The sequence below is a fragment of the Naumovozyma dairenensis genome, chromosome 9 (genome assembly GCF_000227115.2).
Source record: "Naumovozyma dairenensis CBS 421 chromosome 9, complete genome".
NCBI classification, from domain to species: domain Eukaryota; kingdom Fungi; phylum Ascomycota; class Saccharomycetes; order Saccharomycetales; family Saccharomycetaceae; genus Naumovozyma; species Naumovozyma dairenensis.
This window is the reverse complement of record NC_016487.1, coordinates 275,145-297,391: the sequence shown is the minus strand read 5'-3', so window position 1 is coordinate 297,391 and position 22,247 is coordinate 275,145. Positions and strand designations below refer to the sequence as shown.

The 22,247-nt window shown below is 34.0% G+C and overlaps 10 protein-coding genes across 10 annotated transcripts; 7 read left to right on the top strand and 3 right to left on the bottom strand.

Annotated features, from left to right (window-relative positions):
- Positions 1-505: 505 nt before the first annotated feature.
- MMS2 (E2 ubiquitin-conjugating protein MMS2) lies at positions 506-1,268 on the bottom strand (the record flags this gene model as incomplete). The annotated part of the gene is made up of 2 exons (XM_003671887.1): positions 506-942; positions 1,232-1,268. The coding sequence occupies 2 exons, from the start codon at positions 1,266-1,268 to the stop codon at positions 506-508; spliced, it is 474 nt and encodes a 157-aa protein (XP_003671935.1).
- Positions 1,269-1,397: 129 nt separating this feature from the next.
- On the top strand, positions 1,398-3,500 carry MAD1 (coiled-coil domain-containing protein MAD1; the record flags this gene model as incomplete). The annotated part of the gene is made up of 1 exon (XM_003671886.1): positions 1,398-3,500. One exon carries the CDS (start codon positions 1,398-1,400, stop codon positions 3,498-3,500), a length of 2,103 nt encoding a protein of 700 aa, XP_003671934.1.
- Positions 3,501-3,849: 349 nt separating this feature from the next.
- Positions 3,850-4,689, top strand: LCL3 (Lcl3p; the record flags this gene model as incomplete). Its single annotated transcript, XM_003671885.1, has 1 exon — positions 3,850-4,689. One exon carries the CDS (start codon positions 3,850-3,852, stop codon positions 4,687-4,689), a length of 840 nt encoding a protein of 279 aa, XP_003671933.1.
- Positions 4,690-5,330: 641 nt separating this feature from the next.
- Positions 5,331-8,936, top strand: NDAI0I01200 (uncharacterized protein; the record flags this gene model as incomplete). Its single annotated transcript, XM_003671884.1, has 1 exon — positions 5,331-8,936. One exon carries the CDS (start codon positions 5,331-5,333, stop codon positions 8,934-8,936), a length of 3,606 nt encoding a protein of 1,201 aa, XP_003671932.1.
- A 241-nt stretch (positions 8,937-9,177) lies between these two features.
- On the top strand, positions 9,178-11,679 carry SCY1 (Scy1p; the record flags this gene model as incomplete). The annotated part of the gene is made up of 1 exon (XM_003671883.1): positions 9,178-11,679. One exon carries the CDS (start codon positions 9,178-9,180, stop codon positions 11,677-11,679), a length of 2,502 nt encoding a protein of 833 aa, XP_003671931.1.
- A 382-nt stretch (positions 11,680-12,061) lies between these two features.
- On the top strand, positions 12,062-13,345 carry MIY3 (Miy3p; the record flags this gene model as incomplete). Its single annotated transcript, XM_003671882.1, has 1 exon — positions 12,062-13,345. One exon carries the CDS (start codon positions 12,062-12,064, stop codon positions 13,343-13,345), a length of 1,284 nt encoding a protein of 427 aa, XP_003671930.1.
- A 1,409-nt stretch (positions 13,346-14,754) lies between these two features.
- Positions 14,755-14,985, top strand: MPC1 (pyruvate transporter MPC1; the record flags this gene model as incomplete). Its single annotated transcript, XM_003671881.1, has 1 exon — positions 14,755-14,985. The coding sequence occupies one exon, from the start codon at positions 14,755-14,757 to the stop codon at positions 14,983-14,985; it is 231 nt and encodes a 76-aa protein (XP_003671929.1).
- A 1,051-nt stretch (positions 14,986-16,036) lies between these two features.
- KXD1 (Kxd1p) lies at positions 16,037-16,753 on the top strand (the record flags this gene model as incomplete). Its single annotated transcript, XM_003671880.1, has 1 exon — positions 16,037-16,753. One exon carries the CDS (start codon positions 16,037-16,039, stop codon positions 16,751-16,753), a length of 717 nt encoding a protein of 238 aa, XP_003671928.1.
- Positions 16,754-16,988: 235 nt separating this feature from the next.
- Positions 16,989-18,560, bottom strand: DBP3 (RNA-dependent ATPase DBP3; the record flags this gene model as incomplete). The annotated part of the gene is made up of 1 exon (XM_003671879.1): positions 16,989-18,560. The coding sequence occupies one exon, from the start codon at positions 18,558-18,560 to the stop codon at positions 16,989-16,991; it is 1,572 nt and encodes a 523-aa protein (XP_003671927.1).
- A 494-nt stretch (positions 18,561-19,054) lies between these two features.
- Positions 19,055-20,857, bottom strand: HNM1 (Hnm1p; the record flags this gene model as incomplete). Its single annotated transcript, XM_003671878.1, has 1 exon — positions 19,055-20,857. One exon carries the CDS (start codon positions 20,855-20,857, stop codon positions 19,055-19,057), a length of 1,803 nt encoding a protein of 600 aa, XP_003671926.1.
- Positions 20,858-22,247: the final 1,390 nt, after the last annotated feature.

Here is a 22,247-nt window from a genome sequence, read left to right as displayed (position 1 = left end):
TCTGTTATGTTAAAAAGTATATCACTTAACGCTCCATTATGAGATTTATATGAACTGTTTCACAACATCTTTCCCTTCCCATTGTCAAACATCGATGATGGGAAGTCTGTTTTACACCAATCTGAAGCAATCGGTAAAATGCAATGGCATTTCCCTTAGATAGAATATTCCTAATCAGTTAAGAAAAAAAAAGGTCACCTAAAACTTCATTAGTCCTCCTGTAAAGAACCAAAGGTATAACGGACAGTTTGGATTAAACAGATTTCAAGATATCCCTGTATTCATTAAATCAACAAGATTCATCATATATGAGTTCAATTAAAGCTGCAAATTCAGCCCTTGCTTGGTCGTCTATCTATTTTATTGTCTTTTAGAAATCAGTATAACAAATAAAAATCGAACCTGTTCAGTTAGGTGACTAGCAATTATATTAAAGAGAAAAAAATAACTATGTTTTATTAAATATAATTAAACAGTATGCAGGTATTATCTTCACAGTACCGTCTTAAAAAGTAGTACCTTCCGCTGGTTGCTTCAATTTCTTGTTCGTTGGCGTAGCCATCTCTTTTCTTAAATCTAATAGCAAATTCTCCATAGTGAAAGATCTTTTCCAATCACGTAAAGTATGGAACGAACTTGCTTTAACTTCACCCGTTACATCATCAACACAAGGCAAATTAATCTTTGAAATGAATTTTATCGTCGGTGGGACATCAGGATAATTTGGACCACATGTAATAGCAACAGAATAGATTCTATTCTCATGGTTACTGTGAGGCGGACCTAATATTGTCCCATTCCAATTCGTCATTGTAATATCGTCCCCATCTGCCAGGCCATAACTGCATGATTCAGGTCCTTTTCCCTTTTCACCTTTTTCTAATTCTTCAAGTAATCTAAAACTTCTTGGACTGTATTGAAAATAACATAACATAACATACACTGGATCAATTCATCTTAACCCTTGAGTGAATTACCTTCCGTCCTTCGAGGTGGATAATCCAAAAATGGAAAAAGACAAACCAGCAATAACGTACCTTGTTAGTAAAAAAGTTGGTGTGGCTTTCAAAAATTTTCGACTCTGCACCAGTAAACATACACTTTGGACATTATTATAGAGATTGTAGATAGATTATTCTTCTTGGTTTTTGGTATTTTCCTTTTTTCTTTACACGTTCATTTCTTATCTTGTTATTCAAGAATACTTCAAGTCCTCATAAAAATTTCATACAACAACATATCTCTTCCCGAAGTCGAATGTTTGACATGTAACGTTTAGAAGGTTGAAGGGAAGTTCATGTAAAAGAAGAGAGAATGCATTCAACGGGAGAAGAAACTCGGGAGAGTTAAGTAAAGAGCAAATATACTATATCAGTTCTCCCTGGATATCCCAGATTATGAGCAATAGCAACAATAATAGCGGTGGCTCTTCTCCATTTCTAGAGACACCCGTCTCTCCTGTTAGGAATAAAGTGCATATAGAGCAAGAACCCTCGAAGATACCTAGAATTCCCTTAGGATTGAAGGAGAATAATGAGAAAGATCATAAAATTTTAGCTCTACAATACCAATTGAATAGTCTTCAGAATGAATATGAGATCGAGAAGTTACAAATGCAAAGACAATTGAATTCTGTTGACAAAGAGTATCGAAATACAATTGATGAATTAGAGAAATCTTTGAATGATGTGAAGTTTCTTCATGAAACTAACGATTCTTTACATGATGAAGTGACTAACTTGAGGAAAAGTTTGGATACGGTCAAAAAAGAACAACAAAATCGAATCGATGAATTGGAATCTGAAGTGAATTTGAAGCATAATGAAGTGGAAAAATTGAAAATAGATTTCGAAAACGAAATATCTAAGATATCTCATGAGTTGGAAAATGTAAATATGGAGAACGCTAATAATAAAACAATGTTACAACGTTATGAAGAAGAATTGGCTCGTCAATCTCAAGAAATTAAAGAGTTGAATAAATTAAATAGCGAAAAAGATGACGAAATTTCTGACTTAAAGACGAAAAATATGATGAAACCTCAACAACTTGATAGTACAGAAGATTTTACTACGATTAATAACATGTTTCAAGATCAAGTGAAATTTTGCAAACAATTAGAAGAGGCTAATATAAAACAGGCAAATGAGTTGAAACAACTAAGAAACTTTCAAAATTCTAACGATTTTTATAAATTAGAAAATAAAAAGTTACAAGGTGAAATTACAACTTTGAAAGATTCTCTAGCTTCATTTAAAACAATGGAATTGGATTTTGTTCAACTACAGTCAAAACTAGCATCTTGGGAATTTTTCGACGATGATGGCGAAATAAATGAAAGTCTTAAAATCAAAGAACCTAAAGATATTATTCGTGACTGGAAATTTCAAAAGATGGCTTGCACAAGACTATCTGATGAGAAGAGAGCGTTGGATACGAGTTATAAAGACTTGCAGAAACTGAATGAAGAATTAGCACTAGAAAGAAATCAGCTTTTGGATTTGAATAGAAATTACGAAAATAATTTAATTAATCTTAAAAAATTGAATTATGAATTAGAACAACAAAGAATTTTATCATTTGAAGAATGTAAATTGTTAAGAAAAGAGCTTGATGATTTAGATACGTTCAATAAAGACAACAATATTGATGCAGCGGTAAATACTGATAATATTAAACAATTCGAAGTGCTCGTTGATGATTACAAAAATAAGACAGAAGATTTAACCAATGAATTAAGGAAGATACATGAAGAGCAAACAAAAGAACAGAAACAACAATTACAAAATAGTAAAAAGAGGAAAACAAATGATACGAATGGAATGACATATTACTCTCAAAGAATAAATGAACTTCAAATTGAAATTGGCTCCTTATCAAGAAGTATTGAAAGCAAAGACAACACAATTACAGTATTAGAAAATAAAATAAGAAAACTAACTGCCTTGAAAGAGAAGAAAATTAGAATTTTACAACTACGTGATAGTCCACTTTTGAAGGATCAATTCATCAAAAAGAAAGAACTTGAATTATTGAGAGCTGAAAACAGAAGTCTGCTGAAGAAACTAATGCCTGATGGTGCTGACACGGAGAATTTAGAACAAGTCCCGATTTCTGTTTACAATAATCTGAACTTCGAAATAAACCAACGTGAGGAAGAAATTTTCAAATGTAACAAAAAGTTGTTAAGGTTAAAGGAAGTTTTCAACAAGAAATCTTTAGAATTCATTGATGTTGTAAATTCCTTATTAGGATTCAAAATCGAATTTCTGCAAGATAACAAAGTAAAAATATATTCATGTTTCAAACCTACCCATTATTTGATGGTAGATCTAGTGGCAAATACGTTGAGATCTAATTTGGACGATCCTGACATTATTGGAGATTGGGATGATCTACTACGCCTATGGATCGGTGAACGTGAGCAAATTCCATGTCTCCTAGCTACGATAACACTGCGACTTTGGGAGCTATCCTCATCGTCTGAAAAGAAAAGCTAAAAAAAACGAACTTTTTATGTCCACCTCAAAGGTATATCGCGAGTTAAAGTAGATAAAAACGTTCAATATATATACATAGATAGACATATATCTGAATGAAAGCTGAATCTGCATTTTGTCGTAATATCAACATAGTAAAATAGAATTTTCTTCCAATATGATCATGATATAGAAATCTTTTATCTTGGATAATTTATTGGCGGCGCGTAAATCAAAACCAGCCAACTAGGAAGTGTAGACTAGACAGAATCCATCTTAGACGGACAGATCAAGGATGATAAGAAAACCAATTGCATGAAGGCTATTGAAGCTATGATATATGTAAGCATTTAGTTCAAAAGCTTAATTAATGGCAGAAGGTACAAGCCACCCAAATCGTCAAATAAGCCCATCATCAGTCACTCATGTTGTCCTCTTATCAACATGTTTAACGGGAACAATTCTCGTGAGTCTGGTTTCCTATAACAGATATTTAAGACAATATAAGAGTACGTTAGATATTCCAAAAAGCTTACTCCGAAAAAATTGGATATATGGTAAGGTGACAGCAGTAGGGGATGGTGATAATTTCCATTTTTTCCATATGCCAGGAGGGACAATAGGAGGATGGGGATGGCTAAGAGAAATACCAATTTTAGAAAGTAATGATATCCCTCAGGTTACATCTTCGAAAAATAACATGAACCACGGTAACAAGAGTAAAAATACTAAAACGAAAGAGTTTCTTTCTTGGACTTATTCATTCTTGTTTAGACCGAAATTAACACAGAAGAAAATTTCAGATCATTATTTGAATTTACATGTACCATATAAAGGTAAGCGGAACTTACTGACTCTTTCCATTCGTTTATGTGGTATTGACGCTCCCGAGAGGGCTCATTTTGGTAATCCTGCACAGCCTTTTGGGGATGAGGCTCTGATAACGTTAAGGCACTTGATTTTAGGGAGAAGAATATGGATCAAACCTCTCTCGATTGACCAATATAATCGGTGCGTCGCAAGAGTAGTCTATTGGAGTTGGCTGAGTGGATGGAAAGATGTTAGTTTAGAAATGTTGAAGCAAGGAATGGCTATAGTTTATGAAGGTAAAAATAATGCCGAATTTGATGGGAAAGAAAAAAATATAGACTATATGAGTATATATCTAGGAGTAAAAGGAAAGGGATATGGAGTCAGAAGAAATTCATAACACCAGGTGAGTATAAGAAGAAGATTGGATGAGTTCCCATTATGTAGGAATAACACATCTTTTTTGACTCAACAAGTTAGTATTTCTGTCCAAGGAGCCAAGATAAACTGTCGTCTCTCTTACCATAGTGTACTTTATCGAGTGCACCTATCGTTTATTTGTACATTACTAGAATCCCTAAGAGCCTTCTTATGGCCCTGTATTCACTGTAGTAGTAGCAAGTCCTCAACGATGGCGTATGTTAAGAACTCCATTGAGGGCGCCGCATACTAGTTCTCACAGCCATATGTGATTACAAATTCATTAGAGGGAATGAAGTTAAAAATTAACTTCCACTCTACAGTTTCTATGTCTTTTGAAAAGCTGAGATACATAGCCAGTCTGTATATCTTTAAACCTTTAAAATTACAACACTTGTTTACTTGAAGTGGGCAGTTGTGTAGTATTTAGTACCGTCTCAATGATGATAGCGCCTTAAACCTCGCTTTGACGATTCGAATGGCTCTGTAAACCATAAAAGATTATAATGAAAAATAAGCATGGTGCTTTTAGTACATGAGATATCAGCCTGGCGATAAAGCTATTGAAAGGGCATATCATATTATAGCAGAAATAATCCAAGGATACAACGGGATGCAATAATGTCAAACACACTCGAAGCTTCCTTCCGATCGGAAAGAGTTGCAGATTCCACAACCTCTCCGGTGTACTTGAGTATCGATAATATTTATGACGGACAGAAACAACCAATCCTTGTAGAGAACCAACCTCGTGGCTGTTCACCAATGCTTATTTTGAATGAGAACACATATGAATTTAATAACGAAGATCCTACCAAATTCATGCCCACAAGCGATATTTACCTATGGAATACCTCTGAAGCCCGTTATATTGGGAAATCTGACAGGGGCGACGAAATGTACTGTATTCTTTCTTCAGAGGGTACATTGTCAATCGTTCACAAGAAGTATGACTCAAAGAAAAACGGCCAGAAAGGGCCTTTTTATTTCGGGGTAGAAAAAAAGTTTGTTTTCAATGATATACTAAATCCTGAAATACCTTTTCTGATGACATCGTACTTGCGAAGAATTTATTATTCCTATGATAAAAGAAGTATACGATGTGTAGCAGCTACTGGGGAGTTGAAAGATACACTTGAAGCGATAAGTCGAGAAACGCATTTTTATCCAATTGTGTTTTCTCTGGGCTTTACTGAAGAGTTAATACATTTTGAAATATTAGGCAGAGGAGGTATACTAGCTTGTATATTCCGAGACACTACCAGCAATTATCTAGGAGTACAGTACACTCGATGGTGTGCCGAACAATCCCAATTTGTATTAGTAACGAAAAAGCTCATGGTGGAGAATGCTGAATCTGTTGGTGATTTGAAAGTCAAGAAACTTTTTGATTATATACTGATCGCTTTCGATCCTCATTATAGGAAGACATGGATACTTTCGCCCAAATATGAATCAAAATGTTTCACGAATGACATACTTCCTGAAAGTGTCGAAGTAAGCGAACGATTTGACATAATACAGAAAGACAAGAAGTCAACCATATACATCTATACCAAAGACGGAAGAGTCTTTTCATTTAGAATCACTGTCAATCAGAAAGGGGTTTTACAAGTCATGCCCTGGAAACCACTAGACTTAGGTGTGGAACAGCTGGGTTTAAAATTTGAACTCATATGGACATTTAATGACGGATTACAATTTTTCTTTTATAAAGATGGGAAAATACACCTACTAGATACAAGTAAGGGAAATAAAATTATAAATATTGGCTTAACATCAGAAAAAACTCCTGAATATATTAATTATGTAGATGCTCAACCTATCCCAAATGGAGGATCCGACTTAGATAGCCTTCTTTTGGCTGGTATAACAAAAGAAGGTTACGGTATACTAGAAAAGAGACACTGTCATAAAGTGGTGTCTAACTCAGCTTCCACTATTTTCAATATACCTCATGCACCTGTGTTTGACATATGGGTGGACGATAACATGCTATATTATGACACTGGCTCTTCTATTGGTGAACTTCCCCATAATTTCAAACTAAAACAATACGGCAACAGTTCTCGTCGGCTTCCCAACATTGAGATCGAAGAATTATATTATGGGGCACTCATGCATTTCGTCGCAACACAGGATAAAAACCCAAATGATTATTCAATAGTAGCTAAAGAGCGTTTGTTGTGGGAAAGTCGAGATATGAGAACACTGGACGAGAAAGATTATGGAAAAAGTTATTACAAAGGAAACACGGATGCTTTACTAAAATTTTTGACAAACCATGGAGATTTTGTTTCAATCAGAATGGGAAGAGATCGAACATTTAGCCTTGTCCATAGTACTAACTATAGTAAATATCTAAATCATTTAGATGAAGCAACATTATTGACATCGTATAACTCAATGAACTTTTTCTGCCAAAGGAATCATCTATCGCGATTCATTGATAACAGTAAACCTATTCAAATAAATCTGCCACCTGATTTTTTTGCAGCTGAAATGACAACAATAACCTATAATGAAATCCTTTGGAAGGAACGTCAACGCCATACATATATCGTTTTATCAAGCTACGACGGAAAGATACTATTGTTTTCGTTAACTTTAGAGAAACTTCTAGAAATCCAACTTGATACGAGAAAACCTTTAAAATATACCTCATGCGATGATCCCGAATTTGCACTGTTGGTTCTATACAACGAGGATGTAATATTAATGATAAATTTAGCCGATTTAATTTATTTCACTATAGAATTCAAATTCAAGGCAAGGACTATAGTTTGGATCGACTCAGAGAAGCCAAAGCGAAGAAGACCAAAGTCTTTCCTTATTCTAGATACTAAAAATACTGTTCATTTTTATGACTTTGTAAGTAAGAAATCAACGCTGAATGAGCTATACTCAGCCGTAAGTTCTTTGACGTTGCCTTTGACTTCTGAAATTCCTTTGCGATTGCTTGTACTACCTAACTCCCCACAATGGGCAGTTTTACTTTCTTTTCAAGAAAATACTTCTGAAACACTCCTCTCTATACTGAATTATAAAACAATGGAGGTGATACAACGCCTAGTAGTAGAATCGATGTACTCAAATTGTCTTATAGAACCATTATTGCCCCAAGAGGACGGGTTATCAAACTTGCGTTTTGAATTAGAAAAATATTTCATACTTTATTACCGCCATAACTCTGAACCCAAATTCTTTATTTATCGATTATCGGGACATACATTGGAATGTGTCCAAGTGCAAAAGTTACTATTTCCAGTCACGCATATTCTTGTTAGTAGACTTGACGTGTATTTCTACGGCTCTCAGTTTGAACATTATTGTATTGAATTGTTACCTGGGAATGTAGTCAAGTTAAAGAAAACTGGACAAACTAACATGCTTGAAAACTATCCTACATTTTTTACTGGATCCTTTGTCAACAATGAAACGCTTGTCACCGTGGACCCATTTGACGGAACAAAACGGTACGAGAAGCAAAGCTTACAAGCCAAATCATTCCATGCTGATACCTTAGAATTAGAAAATTATTGCAATACCTATAACTTGGTAACACACGTAGCGACTAAAAGAGTTTATAGAGAGTTAGAAAATAAAAAGTCTCCATCTTTTAAGGAATCATACCTGCAAGACGGATTAGATGCCTTTAGAGAGCTATCAATAAAACCGCTAACTATTCCAGGAAGACTATACCGAGCGATGGCAGATCTACAGAATTACCTTTATATATATTATGAACTTGGAAGTAAAGATGAAAGTCGATCTGTCCTCTCTCCATTTTACAAAGTCCAACTTCCAGGAACAATAACAAATGTAATCCCTGTTCGACCTCATTTTGAAAACATCCAGTTGGAACCGGAAAGTAGTTATCCGTTATGGAGGAACCGTATTCCATTGTTTTTAGTTACCTGTTCTAACTCCCAACTTTTCATTATCTCCGAAATTACCAAAAAACAAGTAAGGGAGAAATTTCGTGAATATACTCCACCAATGCCTGAACATATTTATCCTTTTCAAAGAAATAGTGGCTGTTCTTTAATAAACTATCCTCCAAGAAATGAGGACAAGTTGTGCCCTCCTGGACACACTTATCAAATTGAAGTATTGGAAGAAACCCTACCGCAGCGAATAGCTATTAAATTTTTGAGGACAGGCTTGGAATCTAGTCCGAGCCACCCAGATTCCAATGACAGTGATAGTAATTGCTCATTACCGTAAACATAGAATATCAAATATTAATATATTTAACGATTTATAAATATAATCTTCATGAACTCTATACGTTGATAATTACGTGACGTTGTGACGCGTCCGGAGTCTACTTTCTTGCATTTCCTCATCAAAATTTGTTATCAGATCTGGTTACGTAACACATAAAAACAAATGAAAGAGTTGCTAACAGAAACTTCAAGTAAACAGATCAAAAGAACATTGGGCACTTCCATTTATTAGCCCAAAAATGATGTTTTGGTCATCTAAATCGGGTATCAGCTCTAAATATACATTTTCGTCATCACCTACTTTCACCGCTGATCCATGGAGTGTCTACACCGGCAGGCCAAAATCCACTTCAAGCTCAAGCCCTTCAAAAGTCTCGATATTTTCCTTTGATAAAAAATTCTTTGAGAACTATCTTCTAAAGTATGGAATAATCAAATCGAAATCCTCTTCACAGGATAAAAATCTCATCCAGGAAGGTTATGAAGTCTTACGTAAACAAGTTAACAATCTAGCTAAACTGAAGCATCCAAATATTTTAACATTAATTGAGCCATTAGAAGAACATTCGAAATCGTTTTTGTTTGTCACTGAATTTGTTACAGGTTCATTAGATATTATCTTCAACACATCCCAAGACAATGAGGAGCAAAATTTCTTCAAAGATTATAATAAAGATCAAATTGTTATACAGCGTGGGATCCTACAATTAGTCAATGGGCTGGATTTTATTCATTCCACTACCAATTCCGTGCATTTAAATATTCAACCAAAATCAATCTTCGTCAATGAAAATTCAGATTGGAAACTATCAGGATTAGGCCATTTAATGAAATTACCACAGGGATCAAACACAGATGAATACTCGTTACCAATGTATGATCCTCGAATTCCATCTTTCATGCAATTAAACTTTGATTATAGTGCCCCTGAACTGATGTTGGATCATACTTTGACGTGCAAGAATGATTATTTCTCACTAGCTTTACTGATAAATTTTTTGTATTGTGGAGAGAATATCATTTTACGTAGTGAGAACTCAGTAAGTCAATATAAAGATGAATATTCCAATTTTGAGAGGAAAATTAGTACTTTGTCATGGGATAAAGTGTTTATCAAATTACCAGTGAAATTAAGACATTGTATGCCCAGTCTAATGAATAGAGACATTTATTCCCGATATAATAATATTACTGATTTCTTAGAATCTGAATTTTTCCAAGACCCACTTATAAAAACTTTGAATTTCCTAGACGAATTACCAACGAAAGGCAATGATGAACGACTAGTGTTTTTAGATGGTCTTGTAGAATTATTACCAGATTTCCCAACGACACTGTTACAGAAAAAATTCCTTCCAATATTATTGGACTTGTTAAATCAATTATGTACAGAGAAAAATCTAGATCTCAGATGTATTTCAAGGAATGTAGAATTGGTCTTGAAGATAGGTTCATCCTTATCTCAATTATCTTTCCATGAAAAGGTATATCCTGTCCTGACACATAAAATCAATTTTCCAATTTTGTTGAAGAAATCAACTCTTTCTTTGATTGAGAATTTGAAGATTTTGAAAGATTCGTTGAAATTAAATGAATTTCTAGATATTTTTTTGAAACCAATATTGAATTTCGTTTTAAAGGAGAATGATTCCGATTCAACAGTTATACGTCAAGAGAAGTTATTAGCACAGCTATCACTAATCCTTGAATGTTTTGATTTCCCCACTGTGAAAAATTATTTACTACCATTGATTTCCACTTTATTTACCAAGACAACAAGTTTAACAATTAAGATAAATGTAGTTTCATGTTTTAAGATTTTCATTGAACAGAAAGCTGTTGACTCTTATATTTGTTGTGATGAAATTTTACCATTGTTCAAATCAATGAAAACTCGAGATCCGAGAATCCTAATGGCGTCTTTGCAATTATTTGAAGTTTTGCCCGGATTAATCAAGGACGAAGTTGGATTAGTGGAACAAGTACTACCATTATTATGGAGTTATTCGATGTCATCAACGTTAAAAGTGGAACAATATATTCAGTATTCAAATGTCATTGAAAAACTTTCTGAAGATGTCAAACAACGTCATTTGAAGAAATTAGGTAACTCAACTGATTTGAAAGACTTAAAACAAGGTAACGCATTTAACAAAATTATAGATACACCAATTGCCCCTGTTAGAACAGACATGGAAACTCAAACAGCTAAGAATATTAAAGTTCCTGCAATACATCCTACTAAGAAAACAGCAACCCCACCATTATCAGCATCATCGATACCACCTAAAATGGAATATTCCTCGACCGAGATACCGAAAAGAGCATATTCTCAACAACAACGTACTGTTAATACAAATCTACAAGGGAAGGACCGAGTTACTTGGAATCCACCACTTAACCTCAATCCGGCTCCTATCAGCCCTGTAAGCAACAATACTCATATTCTAACCCCTGCGCGTAGTAGTTATGCGACACTGCAACAACAACAACAACAACAACAACAACAACAACCTATGGTCACATCTACAAACTTACAAAATTCCACTACCAAAAATGAACTTTCTGGTTTAGCGTTTACCAGTCAACCATCTATATCGCCTCTACAGCCAATGGGAACATCATCTAAGTTCCCTCCTGGATTTTCAATTCCGCTTCAACCAAATAGGAAGCCGGACAATGCAATGGCTAATCTCAATTCGTTCAATACGAGGAATGATAATTCGGCGTCGTTAATTTAAGTAGCGGGATATGCAAACCATTTTTTTCATATAGATTTTTATTTTATTATTTTGTAACACAATTTAAAAGGGTCATTTGCAGTAGACTATGTACGTAGAGTAGAACTCCATAAACACATTGAATGGTCTAGGGTTAAGGTTCCTTATGAATTTGGGAATGAGGGCAATGGACAAATGACCTGACCTTAGGATAAATTCCCGAACGAAAAACAAACAAACCAAAAAAGGTGGAAAGTAAATAAGGGCGCCTTTTACCAACATTTGAAATATAATACGTTACATGGAAAAGACTCACATTCCTCTTTCCCTCCTTTACTAATTATTGAATGAGCTCCACCTTATCCTAGAGACAATATAAAGACAAACGATCGAGAGTTTAATTATGAATCAAGTTTACCAAACTAAAAACGTGGAAATTAATGGGAGTGCATACAAGATTTTGCTCCAGAACACTTCTGCAGCCACTGACAACAATGGCAACAATGGCAACAATGAAGGCGGGAATGCTTTAATCGCATTGTGTAACGTTTTATTATTGTCAGCAAGTCATTCAACTATGGCAAGAGATTTGATCCAATTAGTAGGAAGGAACAATGAAGTAACTTTGAATGATCTTGTTTATGTGTTATCGTCCGCAGCTAATCAAAATAGAAACACTAACACTTCTTCTTCCAGTCTTATTGACATCAACCAATTGTTACAATATTTACCACAGATGGCTGATGGGTTGACTGTAAACCCAGGGTTTAATGGTACATTTGAAGAGGGGATTGAAATGGCCCTGTTTAGGTTGTTTAATGTCGGGATTGTTCATGGTTGGATTATTGATGGTGAAAATGATCCTGCTGCTTATAATCATGTAGCGAAATATACCTATGAGAGTGCTCAAAGAATGTTGGTTCAATCTTATGACATTAAGAAGAATAATTTGAATGTAGAGAATAGTCAAGAGATTTTAGAAGACGCTCAATATGTTAAGGCATTCTTGGCAAGATCTGCTACACAATTGACCGAATATGGGTTAAGGCATTTAAGAGAACTGTTAGTAGAAAAATCTTATGCTGTGTTATTTAGAAATGATACATTTGTTACCATCTATAAAAATAATGGTGAGTTATACATGCTAGAAACTGATCCAACTTATAAAAATGATAGAGATATAATTTGGAAATCTTTAAGATCTGTAAATGGTTCCCAAGATAATTATTACACAGGTTCTTTCATCTTGGCAAGCCTAGAAAGGACAAATACCTATAATCAAGGACATACTGCAATGCCTGCGACTGCCCAACATCCACGAAACGGGCCAATGCATTCTATTGTTTCTAATCCATTTAGTGATGATAATCAAGATAGACCTAACGGTATGCAACAGACTGAAACAAATCTTGACAGTGTGCAACAGATGGAAACTGATGAAGAGTTGGCCAGAAGATTACAAGAAGAAGAAGATAGGGAAGCAGCCGGTGATATACAAGGTGCCTATAGTAGCCTAGCTGCTCGTAATAGAAGGAATAACAATAATAATGATAATAATAATAACGGCAATAATAAGGAAGAAGACCGTAAAAATAAAAGACATTCGATTTTTGGCTCTAATAAAAAATCAAATAATGGGAAGACTAGAAAGAGAGATAAAGTAAAGAAGAACTGTATTATCATGTAAGCGACGTAGTAGGTATTCTTAATTTATTTGAAAAGAACTCCAAGTATAATCTCTCTGCTTCTAAAATACATTCTCTTATTAAAAAGTACCCCAATAATGGACTAAAAAGTTTAGCAGCCTACATTTAATTTGTAATATAACTATCATCACAACGTTTTTCCTTATCATCCCTAGTATTACATCTGGACGATTTTTATTTTTCATAGCTGTATAATATTTCATATAAAAAAACAAAGAGATGGAGAAATGCAATAGCTAAGCAACATATAAGAAACTTGGAGCAATAACTATCTTTTCACAAGTATATAGCAAAAAAAGTCGTTGCAGAAAAAAGAACGAACTTTTTTGAAACCAAGAACTGAAGACAACAGAATCCTTTATAATCTCTCGATTTTCCTTCGAAGAGCTTTAAAATAATTCCAACGAATACCCAAACGCCTAATCATAATTTAGGATTTTCAACCGCACGTAAAGAAATATATTTCTTCTGTAAATCAAACAAGAACGCTAAGAAATGAACTGAGAATATAGATGACCGCTCCTCGGAAGAAAAACGTTCTTCAAGTAAAAGATATTTTTACCTCTAAGAAGCCTTTAAACAATGGTTAAAGTATTTGGCAAGGTGAAAGGTGTTGGAATTCGGAACCAATCCCCCAATTGTGAGTCGTGTATATACCTATCATAAAATTAATGAGGGGCCAAACCAATCCCATTCCACAAGCTTGAGAAATCCCCTTATTTAATTTCTATCTCTTTTTTATTGTTACAACAAGACAATAATTTATATAAATTTCACGACCCTATGCTTTATTTTGCAATAAAACTTGCCATTTACTATTTAAAGTCACGACCCATATGAACTGACACAAGCTTCAGTGAGAACACCGTCAAATAATAGATTCGGACGGTGTGGCGGCGCTATCATCTTAAAAAAAATAGAGTAAGCCTAATAAAATTGAAAGTAACCTATTAGGTCAATCTCTATTAACCCTTTTTGTGTTGTACTGTTAGGGCTTGTAATATCATTAATAAATTAAAAAAAAGGAAGATTTAAAGATATGATGGATGATTCAATGTTCAATGGTGGAGTGACATATAGACTAGTCACCACTATTGAAGGTTATCAATACTTGAAAGCTCAAGGAAAACGACTGAGAATTATTCAGTTAACGATTGCTTTAATAAAAAGAAGTATATTAAACTGCCCTTCTATCTAACATAACCGTCTCCACTCTAATGTCGCAACCAATTCAGCGAGCTGCTACCCGTTCCTTTATTCAGAATATATCAATAAGGAAACACTTAAATACGTATTTACAACACATTTTTGGGGTCCCGTTTCAAATTTTGGTATCCCAATTGCAGCTCTATATGACTTGAAAAAAGATCAAACATTAATTTCAGGTCCAATGACTTTAGCATTAGTGGTATATTCTGGTGTCTTTATGAAATATACTGTAGCTGTGACACCTAAGAATTATTTATTATTTGGTTGTCATTTCATTAATGAAGGAGCTCAATTGATGCAAGGGTTTCGATTTATTGATTTCCATTATTTTATGTCTGAAGAGCAACAAAATGAAATACATAGGAAACATGAAATGGAAGCTCGTCAAAATGAAACGATTAAAGAGGAATGAATGAGTAGGATAGAAGTATGTTAGTCGTTTTTACCTTTTTTATTGAACTTATATTCATATAAAAATTTGTTTCTTTTTTGAAACTAGTCCATGTTAAGACTCGTACCATATTTTTACCTGCTCCATGTCAAGTCAAACCTTCTTTTAATGACTATCTCCAACTATTGAAGACATAAAATAGTAATAAACTACAGGCCAATTAAGAGGCTCTAATAAGTGAATTATTTTTTTGCATAATTTATCTAGGAAAAAGTACAGTAGTATATATACATATATAAAATATGTGTATATATTTAACTAAACCATCATCTTAATACTTATAATCCTTAATATGTTACTATTCATTCCAAAAATGCATTGGACAACATAGCTATCGGTTTAGAACGCGGTACAATTGAGCACAAGCGACTAATGATCGTCTATGTCTTAGTATTAATCACAACTCAAACGTTTTTTCATATTATATCCAGCTTATGGTGACCTGCATTTTTGTCTCCTCTTATTACTAATGTTAAACGTACACAACTTATCAAGCAGTAACAACAATGCTGCAATTGGTTTTAACTTTATACAATTATACATAATTAGCGGCAATAACTACAAACTCACATAAGATATTGAGTTGCCCGGGAGTAAGGACTACTTTGACATCACATCAATGTTACTGATATTGCGAGATATCTTCAAGATTATATGGTGCTTCCCAACATGCGACTTGGTCCCTTCAATAGCTCGGTTTATCAAAATTCATACACGTACTTTTCTGACTTGGTCTTCCAAAAGAATTGATCAAGCAGGGCTCGAATTGTATCAATCAGCTCAAAGTGCTGTAATGTTTGTCATTAAGGACTCTCTCGCCAACTGTAATTAATTTTCTCTATCGTTCCTTTAATATCTCTAGTAAGTAGAAAATCGTAAGTTCGGTTTTAGTTAAATATAAAAAGTGCATAAACGCATTATTATTCTTATTATTTGAAAGTAGCAAGAAGCTTCCAATAGAGATTAGTTTCTAGAAAATACACAGGAGGTCAAGAGCCAGAAAAATGTCGATATGAGTAAGAATGTAAGTAATGAGGTCAACGACACCAATGATATAGGGAGATCACAATCTCCAAGCGTTAGTTCACATTCTTATGCTATCCCAATAACCGATGATATGGCTAGTGAACTCTCAGAGAACATATCATCAAGTTCTAGTAACAATTCCGATAATGATGACGAAGGTGAAAGCTTGCATGCTCTCAATCATGAATTAGAAGACAATGAGGATGATTCAGAAATAGCGTCGCAAGAATTAAACGATCTCCTTCAGAATGTTGTGCCTGAATCTGCAGGTAATGCAACTGATACTACTAAAACAAGCGCTGGTAATAATGGACCATTATTGAATTCCCAGGGATCTGATCCAATGTTTGATGTTTCTAAGTATATATTTGAATCATTGACTCAAGCGGTGGAATCCATAGACTTTTCTGAAGCTTTCCAATCACAAACGAAAACGTCTGCAGTGATTAATTCTAAAAGTTTGGAATTAAGACAATTGCTTAATATGACAAAGAAACAATTGAATCACTTCCAAGAAAGATTTGAAAACGGGGTCGTTGTATCTAATCGTATAAAGCGAAATATAATTGATGCAAGGAGGAAAATTAATAAGTTTAATGATGAACTCCGAACACAATATCCTATTGAATTTAACCAAGCAAGGGAGAAAATTATTGATAGACAACTTGATCAGGATGACGACAGTGGGGAAAACAGTCACTAGCTTTCGAATGTGCATATTAAAAAAGTCTGTAATTATTATCATATTTGTTGTTTAATTGAAATGAATATTTTGTTTAAAGAAGAGATGAACTATGTTACATAAAAAATAAATATAGTCAACCTCTAATTTTGAGGGACCAATTTTTTTGGCAAAAAAATATTAGTAATAAAAATGAAGGTTCCTTTCTTTTTTTCTTTATCTACAAACGATTAATCTGACGTGAAATACAATACAATTAATCAAAAGTGATCTTTTTTGGTTTCTTACTCATATCAACATCTTTATAAAATGCACCGTAAGCTCCATGCTCTTTCTTCTTAGTATGGGTACCAAATTTAATTAAATCTTCAGGTACTGGTTGATTAGCACCATTTAGAACATTTACTAGACCACCAGCAAGATGTTTCTCATGTTCTGTGAATAAAGTATGAGCAGTACCTGTTTGACCGGCTCTACCTGTTCTACCAATTCTATGGACATAATCTTCCACAGTCAATGGGAATGTTAAATTAATAACAGTCTTAACATTGGGAATATCTAAACCTCTTGCAGCAACATCGGTGGCTAATAATAAATTAGTTTTACCTGCCTTAAATTCACCTAATGCACGAGTTCTTTGTTCTTGAGATAAATCACCATGAATGGCAGCGACTTCATAACCATTATATTTCAAATTTCTTTCAACACGAGCTGCTTCCTTCTTATATAACGCGAATATTAAAACTTTATCATTTTTCGTTGGACCGGAATGATATTTCTTTAATAAATCTAACAATTTTCTATCCTTTCTTTGAGGGTCAATGACTTCCACGATTTGTGTAATTCTTTTATTAGCGGTTAGTTCATCTCTATTACCAATGGAAACTTTCACAGGCTCGTTCATGAATGATGAAGCCAATTCACGAACTTCCTTTGGCCAAGTAGCTGTAAACATTAAAGTTTGCCTTCCCTTTGGTGAAGTTTCTCTAATAATATTTTTAATATCTTCTTCGAATCCCTTTTCTAACATTCTATCAGCCTCATCTAAGACTAAGTATTTAACTGCAGATAAATTGACTGATCCTTCTTGAATTAAATCTAATAATCTACCTGGGGTAGCGACTACAACTTGAGATTTTTTCAATTGAATTCTTTGAGCTTCCTTTGGAACACCACCATAAACACAACAACATTGTAATCCAACTTTTTCCGTTAAAATAATTAGATTATCATAAATTTGAGATGCCAATTCTCTAGTTGGAGAAATGACTAAGACTTGAATACCACCACTATTTTTTTTGTTATTGCTTTGATTAGTTTTAACTAAATAATCAATAGCTGGAACACCGAATGCGAAAGTCTTACCTGACCCAGTTTCTGCTACACCAATTACATCTTTACCAGATAACAAATATGGCCATGAGACAGCTTGAATTGGAGTTGGTTTAGGGAATTTAGCGATTTCATCTTGAATTCTCTCATCGAATGAAACATGATTGAATGATAATAAGGGACGTAAATTCAAATCAGATGGATCTTTAACTGATACTTCATTTTCTTTATAAAATTCATCTACTTCAGATTGAGGAATAATAGATAATTCTTCATTTTCAATATAAGAAGAATCTTGGTCTTTTGAGATGGTGGGTTCCTTTTCAGTTTCAACTTCGGTATCAGGTTTCGATTCCTTCTTGTGTTTCTTTTCCTTTTTATCCTTTTTATCCTTTTTATGTTTCTTATCTTTTTTATCCTTCTTATGTTTCTTCTTTTCAATTATTTCTTCATCTTCAACTTTTCTCTTTCTATCTTTAATTTCGTCTTTAGTCATTGTGATATTAGTTGGGGAAGATTTCAAATAAGGTAATATAGTGTTAGACTTTTGACTAATTATTAATTATTGAATCAAGAATAAGTTATGGCAAGTTTTTTATTACTTCCTTTTTTTTTTTTTTTTGTCGATGAGCTACTTATTTTATTATTTTTTTTCTTGTTTTGAAAATTTTTCACTCTTTTGGCGGCAAAACTTTACACAACGCGAGAAAATAAAGAACATGCGATGCAACTTGTCTTAATGAGAATTTCCTGTCACAAAAGATATAATTGTCATTAGAATTCTTATCAATACAATAACTTAGTAGTATTGAATTCTTAATTGGTGGGTTGCTATATTATATTGCATACCTCTATAAAAAATGGATAAATAATATTTGGAAATGTTTTTTGGTATATGGATATTTAGAAATAGATCAATTAATCAGAGTTGTGTAATTTAATTCGCACAAATGTTTCCCTCTCGATTTACTATGTACACGTAGAATTAGATCATATATTGTTTTGATGAATAATATTTTTATCACCATTCATGATATAAATCTCTGTTTCTCTATCGGATACATCTTCTTCTTCTTCATTCGATACTATACCCATAGCAGATAGCCCGATGGAATCACTTGCACCACCCATTCCATCACCATTGGTAGAGATATCATTAGCGTATTCTTGTTGTTCTTCTTCTTCTTCTGATGCATGGAATTCTTTATAACCTTTAAAATTCCAATATAACACAGAATATAATGTATACCCGGCAATAACGACTGCCACATAATTCATATTATCCTTTGTCACAGGCATCATTGCAGGGAATGAGAAAAACACGATTGCGAAAACGGTCCATAATAACAATACAATATTAGAAAACAACCCAAATTTTCCCAACCAAAATGGACCATGACGAATTTGACGTTTCTTCAATAACAAACAAGATACGGGGATAATATAAGATAGTAATAAAAATGCTATACACCCTGTAATCAATGAATTGAAAGCAGTGGAAGAGGCAAGGTATAAGATCCCAATTAATGAAATCCAAGCACATGACATCAAATGAGCATTTAATGGTACACCTACTTGTGGATTAACTTGTGCCCATAATTTAGAATATGGTAATCCATTATCTCTTGCAAATGACCAACCTAATCTTGCTTGCCATGTGTGGCATGCGATGACACAACCGAATGATGTGAAAAGAATCATACATCCAAGGATGATGGCACCAGCTTTGTTTCCTAGGGCTTGATTATAAATATCTAAGATTGGAGCACCCGTAGTGGATTTTAAGATAGAATCTAAATCACGTAATGAGAAAAACATTGATATGACGTAACAAAATGATGTGATGAATCCAATAGCGATTGTGGATAAAATTGCGATTGGGATTACACGTTCAGGTTTTTCAACTTCGAATGCCATATGAGTGGCACAATCAAGACATGAGAAAGACCATGCTGGGTTGATTAACCCTACAATGAATGCAATTCCACTATTTTTCCAACCTGTTTCATTATAGAAAGTAGCGAAAACGAATTTAGCGTCATTGAATTGACCACGAGAACATGCCAATACTGTTATTGTTATGATTAAAAATGAAGATAATGAAATGTATAAAGAACTTGCTGATATGATGGGTAATGATTTCCCGTAACAATTGAAGATCATTAAGAACAAATGTAATATTTCGAAACAAACAAATACATGCCATCTTTTAGGAACGAAGTCTTCATGAGTTAGAGCATACATACCGACGACTTCAGTAGCTGCAGATAAAGTTGTAGAGGCACTAGTGAAAACGGATCCCGCGTAAGCGAATGATCCACACATGTAAGCAGCTAGACGTTTATATTTAGGAGGAGCCAATTTTAAAGACCACCAGAATTGACCACCTGCATGAGGATAAGCGGATGATAATTCACCCAAAGATGTACCAATGCATATAGATATGAGAGCGATGATTATTATACCGTATATGACCATCATGGGACCACCTGATGATATACCTGTGACCATGGAAGTGGAGATACCGAACCATGAATTTGTTAAACCGAATCCGACACCTAGGACTGACCATAGGGAGAATGATTTCCTTAGATGAACTTCTGAACCGTTCGTAGTAGTATTGTTGTTACCATTTTTATTTATTATTTGACTTTCAGTGTCATTTTCATCACCTTCTGGTGTAATTGATTTTATAGTATGTTGTTGTTCCGTTGTTGGTAGTTCTTTTAACTTCTCATCGAATTCATCTCTTCTATGGATGCTTGTGTTTGATAAATGATCTGGTTCGTACATTATAACTTGTTTATAGTTTTAGTGCGAAGTTTGATCTTGAAATGGTAAATGTAGCAATGAGACCTATATATATAGAGATATATATTCCTTTTCCCTTTAGATAAATTGCGATATGGATAGCGAATGAGAGTATTATGATAAAATTGAACCAGCAGCTTTAACAAAATGCTCGAGCGAATTGAAAGGATATTAAATGTATGGAATAGGAATGGGAATGGGAATGGGAATGGGAATGGGAATGGTACTTATAAGCAAATTTGGTGTTGTTGTCCTTATTCTTCAGTGTTGAGTTCAATTGACTGTATGTAATTGATATCCATCTAGCATATGAACATGACATCTGTGCTATGGCATACCATTGATTGACATGCTCTGGGCACTATGTTGTTGTTGAGAGTGTCTCACCGGATTTTATGAACTGAGCGAGCGCGCGCCGTCAATATCCACTTCGGTGTATGCACATGAATGCACAAAATACGTATATTATGCCGATAGAGGAGAAGAAGAAGTAAGAAGCATGTGACAATTACGACATAGTTGTTCATAGAGAAGCACATGCTGTCACAGTGTCAGACAATATATATATATATATATATATATAGTGACAGCGACAGTAACAGTGACACTGACAGCGACAGTCATGGGTGCTTTACTCTATTACAGAGATTCTACATACGTATAGACTAAACAATTGTCTTCTATAATTTATATATTCTAACTAAGTGACTCTTCGTGGAATACAGAAGTCAACAAACAACAAATATATACGTATATTAGCAGCACGCAGTCCTTTACTGACTGTATTTCACACGCCCGGATTCATTGTCACTACCTATCCTCAATTGCTAATAGTGTAATCCCGTAGCACTCTCCCTTATATCATGGAGAACTTCCGAGCATTTTATCAAAATATTTAACAAATACATTGGTTGTACGTGTATGATTCATTCTATTGCCAATCTTATCTAATGTGTGTCGTATCCAGAGCATAATTGCTAACTTTCATGTCCACGCCGCTGTCTACACTTTTTCTCAAATGTAGAGCTATTAAATTATTCTAAGGTTATAACAACACTAACAAGTCCTCAACCACCATGCAATTTCTTTTTATTGTCAAACTACTGTTCTGCATCAAATATCAGCTGATTACATTATTCCACTAGAGAAATGTATTCGGAACAATTTTAACATAGCTCTACGTAGTTGGACTGACTCTCAGCATGAACGCTGGTACGTCCAGAAGTTGTTTTTACCCGAATTTTTTCAATAAAATTCATAAATGTAATCAAATAATAACGATGAAGTTATAAGAAAAAGAAATAAGAAGTTTTGAAATTTTTTTGTTTGTATTAGATTTGGAATATTAAGATGCTAAAAGGGTTACTAAATC